Source organism: Penaeus monodon, chromosome 10 (assembly GCF_015228065.2).
Source record: "Penaeus monodon isolate SGIC_2016 chromosome 10, NSTDA_Pmon_1, whole genome shotgun sequence".
Lineage (NCBI taxonomy): Eukaryota > Metazoa > Arthropoda > Malacostraca > Decapoda > Penaeidae > Penaeus > Penaeus monodon.
The window spans coordinates 36,770,417-36,775,416 of record NC_051395.1 but is presented as its reverse complement, the minus strand read 5'-3'; the positions used below and the strand labels follow the sequence as shown (position 1 = coordinate 36,775,416).

The 5,000-nt window shown below is 38.8% G+C and overlaps 1 protein-coding gene across 1 annotated transcript in view; it reads right to left on the bottom strand.

Moving 5' to 3' along the window:
• The window catches only part of LOC119578031 (beta-hexosaminidase subunit alpha-like), a 10,025-nt gene that overhangs the window by 257 nt on the left and 4,768 nt on the right, over window positions 1-5,000 (bottom strand). The window contains exons 5-13 of the mRNA XM_037925745.1: window positions 4,945-5,000; window positions 4,152-4,307; window positions 3,669-3,781; window positions 3,192-3,246; window positions 2,549-2,698; window positions 1,392-1,517; window positions 945-1,059; window positions 724-835; window positions 1-113 (exon numbers count right to left, since the gene is read on the bottom strand). The exon at window positions 1-113 is cut by the window's left edge and continues 257 nt beyond it; the exon at window positions 4,945-5,000 is cut by the window's right edge and continues 102 nt beyond it. Coding sequence (XP_037781673.1) covers window positions 1-113; window positions 724-835; window positions 945-1,059; window positions 1,392-1,517; window positions 2,549-2,698; window positions 3,192-3,246; window positions 3,669-3,781; window positions 4,152-4,307; window positions 4,945-5,000 — 996 coding nt within the window. The remainder of the gene's footprint in view (window positions 114-723; window positions 836-944; window positions 1,060-1,391; window positions 1,518-2,548; window positions 2,699-3,191; window positions 3,247-3,668; window positions 3,782-4,151; window positions 4,308-4,944) is intronic.

Here is a 5,000-nt window from a genome sequence, read left to right as displayed (position 1 = left end):
CGCCACGACAGCGGCCCGCGGCCAAGTGCGGGAAATCACGTTGGTGCGATCCACGTACTCGCCCCACATGCACGCCTCACCGCCCAACACAAGCTGCTGTTGTGCTGCTGTGCCTGAGGGAGGGGCGGGAGGTACTTCGCTTATGCAAGTGCAATCAGAGGAGAAGACCCACATATGGATTCTCACCCTCGCTGGGTTCTCCTTCGTTCTAGATCAGTTAATCTTCACCTTTTTACCAACAATGCCCTCTAAGTATCGCTTCTCTCAGAGGACTTTGCACGTACTGATTATATTCGCCAATAAATTTATGGCTGCTTACTGCTTTTAGGTCATTAATAGAAATTGAGGTAAAATACCTGGTCAGTCTCAACAGAGTGATTATCTGGGCATGCTTGGTAAACTGGGAGAGATCGGAATTTACTATACGGTATACAGTTCCAGAACTACAAAACTACAAAACTAGACTTAATAAAGGTGACAATTTTGCACTTTCTCATAATCTCAATATAACCCCACGTTCTCGTGAAGAAAATAGCAATATTGATTAGAAAATAAATAACTCTTTCCCTAGACCTCGCCCCTCATAGGAATTGCCAACATTCCCCCTGGGGACCGCACCTCCCAGCTTAAGACTATTCTTACCACCATTCTAGGCAACCAAATTCAAAATACAAACCCATTAAATCACAAATAGGAAATCGTATCCATTTCGTCGTCACTTACCATTGAATTCCTGGGGGTCGCACTCGTAGTACTTGTGCCAGTCGACGCCGTAGCTGATGTAGTTCAGGTACCAGCACGATGATAGCACTGTCTGATAGCCAGCACTGGTGACCTTCAAAGAACGAAATAGAAGCAAAATATCGGAAACTGTAATCCAATAGGAATAGAATGAAAATTAAGCAGAAACAGAATCTCACGTAGGATATAATCACTAATCCTACCTGTTCAAGTTCTTCCTTCCACCCAGCTGGAACATTTTCGCTCTTCCACACGTGAACGACTGTGTCCTTGGCGATGTCCACACCGTTGTCAAAGACCTCCTGCCACACGAAGTACCTACAGGTGAACGAAGAAAAGATGTCCATATGTCCACAATTACACCTCTCCGTCCAGATTAGTTTACAATCCACTCTTGTCGAGCGTCTTTACCTACAGGTAGTGTGAGACAGTATTCCCATTCTACATAAAGCGTATTTGTAAAGCAGTAGCGAAAAAAGTGATGAGATCCAACTGAATTTATTGTACATGTTTATCTTCATTGATTGAAGAAAATTACCCTCTGTAAAAAAAAATAATAATAATAATAAAAAGAAGTAACAAAGAAAATCAAAATAACATTAGAATAAAATAAATATATATGTAATAACAGAGGAACACTCAAGTCTCACCCATTCTTGGTAGGAAGGTTGGCAACGATGTCAAGCAGTTTTTTAACATAGACCTCCTCGAGTTTACTGTAGTCACCCGTAATATTGTGCTGTGCCATAAAGTCAGTGATATTTGGGTTGCTTTTCCTGTGAAAATTCAAAGAGGATGAAAATAATATATATTTTTTATAATTTGAAAAAAAAATGGAAAATTAACAACTAACGATATATCAACAACAAAAATATTACAATATAGTATGGACAATGATTATGATGACGATAACGGCAACATAAATATTAATATTATTCACAATACCACAACTACTACTACAGATGATAAAACTAACAAAAGACGAAGTAGAAAAATGTAATAATAACAACAATAACAATGATTATAATAAGAGTTGTAACAGTTATAGTAATTAGCGGGACCAGTGGAAACAATGATATACGAGTTACATAAGAGTAAGGATTGGAATGAGAACAAGATTAAGAATTAAAATCAAATAAGAATGATAACAATAATAATAGTTATGATTATAATAGTGAAATATTGATAATAAAGTTGATTATAATAAAAAAATTGTAATATTAGTAATAAAAATAATAGTAACAATAATACTGATATGATGATGATAGTAACAACAACAATAATGATGATGATAATAATAATAAGAAAAAGAAGAAGATAATAATGATAATAATCATAATAATGATGATTATAATAATAATAATGACAACAATAGTAATGATGATAATAATAATAAAAGTCTTAATTGTTATTGTAATGATAATAATAGTAATAATAACAACAATAATAATATTAATGAAAATTATAATAATGATAATAAAAAAGTAAATAGATAAATTAAATAATAACAACAACAACAACAACAACAACAACAACAACAACAACAACAACAATAATAATAGTAATAATAATGATAATAATAATAATAATGATGAAGATAATAGTAATAATAATAATAATAATAATAATAATAATAATAGTAATAATAATAATAATAACAATAATAATAATAATAATAATAATAATAATAATAATAATAATAATAATAATAATAATAACGATGATAATGATGCTATAGCACAACCCTAACTGCTTTCCTCTCACAAGCGAAACCCAGCTAAGAACTGGGAGGCCAGAGAAGACGTACCAGCAGGAGAAGTCGACCTCATCGCCGCCCAGATGAACGTAGTGGTCTGGGAAGCGCTGCGTGACCTCGGTGAAGAAGCTCTGCAGGAACTCGTAGTTGGCATCGTTCGCGGGGTCGATCGGGCCGAAGGTGCCGTCCGGGGTGGAGTTTCTGGTTGTAAGTTTATGCAAATTAACTCTTACACACAAGAGTATTGCCTCTGTAATTAATTAAAGATTTGGTCTGGGGGACAAAAGTGAGATCTTGATGCATAGCTTGGTTTCCACACAGTATATAAACAATGTCATATTCACATTCTTGAACATTAAGGATAAGTCCGATATGCGAAGTTTAGCTTTGCCTGGGCTATGCCCATGAGGGGAGCCCGGCCTGTGTCGACCAATGCCGACTCGTTCAAGTGTGACAGCTGGTGCTGACTCGGCTGAACCTAGTCCTTACCCGCCGTGGTACCCTGCCACAGCAGTAACCTCCAGGCGACAATTGCAATTTCTCGCGTCTGGGCGGGGCGCGAACCGCCGACCCCTCGGATGAGAGGCCGACACATTACGAAAAATACCCCAGAGCTGGGCGAGAGATGCCATTATTATAATTCGCAAAATTACTCGATTCGTCCCGTCTGACCGATAAGTTCTTGTTTACTTACGTATAACACGTGGTCAGAAGTCCCGGCTGTCCTGGTCCCCACGACTGCGTGTGGCCTGAAACATGTTTTATTTATTTTTTCTTCTACGGACAATTTATTGGCACACACACACACACACACACACACACACACACACACACACACACACACACACACACACACACACACACACACACACACACACACACACACACACACACACACACACACACACACGCACACGCACACGCACAGATAGAGGGACAGACAGGAGTGTCGAATTTATGTTTATACGAAGTAGTGCTGCAGAACATGAGAATAAAGGACAGTCAATCCGACGAATAACGTCAGAAATGCGTCAGAGACCCACATTCAGTGTCAAACGTGTATTTATGCTTAAGCAAGGTCAGCAGGAAAGTCAGCCGACATGACAAGGATAAGGATGTCGACATGACATCCTTATCACAACTACATGAAATGTTTTTGGCGCCGACTCACCTGGAGTGTCGAACTCAGGCAGGACGCGAATGCCCCTCAGCCTGGCATACTCGACGACGTCCGCCACGTCCGCCGCGCTATACACGTGGCTGCTGCTGTAAGACCCGAGCTTGCTGCTCACGAATGGAGGGAAAATGTCAATATAGGATATTAGGATGCCCATATACATCGTTTTTACACTGCTCCTGATGCCCCACATGGAAAGAGGAAAACGCCTCTTTTACATTAATACGTTGTCCACAGAAGTTAGACTATGAGCACTTTGTACTATCAGGTTTCCTGGCTGCGATTTACCTAGAGTCTTGCTTGTGTAGATCGAGTTAAGCTGTAGGTGCCGGAGGTTGATAAGCAATTCTTTTCTACAGACATTAACCCTTTTCCTTCTGTTATTTACTGGCAACGTATTAAATATTTGCATCAAGCATCTTATGTTTTACGAATATGGCTTTAACATCGTATTATTGCAGTGAAAGGAGAACTGACCTGAGGTTGGGGAAGGCGGCGCTCTCGTAGGGGAAGCTCTGGTCGTCCACGAGGTGCCAGTGGAACACATTCAGCTTGTTCATCGCCATCAGGTCCAGGTTTTCCTTGAGCTTACTCACGGGCAGGAAATGGCGTGCCGTGTCCAACATCAGGCCTCTGGGGAAAAATAAATGCTTTTGAATTTAGAGAATGACTAGTTTACGAGGAAAATGGGGATATATATTTGTCTTAACAAATAAAATTTCTTTATTTATGTGGCTTCATGATATATATTTCTAAGATTTGTTTTTATCTTATTCTCATATTAGCACTCCTTTTGAGCCTAGCATCTGTCCTCAGGCGGAAAAGGAGAATGTATTTGCACTTCGTGAATTATTAAGCTACTTGGCTTTATCATATAAACATCCAAAATGTTTAATTCCTGCTCTGTCCACCATTAGAACTTTGAATGTATTTAATGTATGAATTTGTTTCCTAAATCATTAAGTGTAAGGAAAAATACATTGCTCATATCATATGCGTTTCCAAGACAGGCTGAACATGTACATTTTTCACAAAGTATTAAAAAAAATATTGATGTGTCCAGCCTCAGACCCCGAGGGAAAAAAGAAAAACAACAATAATGATAATGTTGGAATTAATGATAACACTCATAATACTCAAGTTTATAATGACAATGGTAATCATGATAATATTGATGATGGCGATGATGATGCAAAAACCACTGACATAAAAGCAGTATCAATAACAACAGTACTAAGAGCAGCCTTTCCCAAAAGCCCTACCTACCTACCTGAAACTAAAGCGAGGTTCGTCGGCAATGGCAGTGACGTTGAGGGTGAAGGAGCT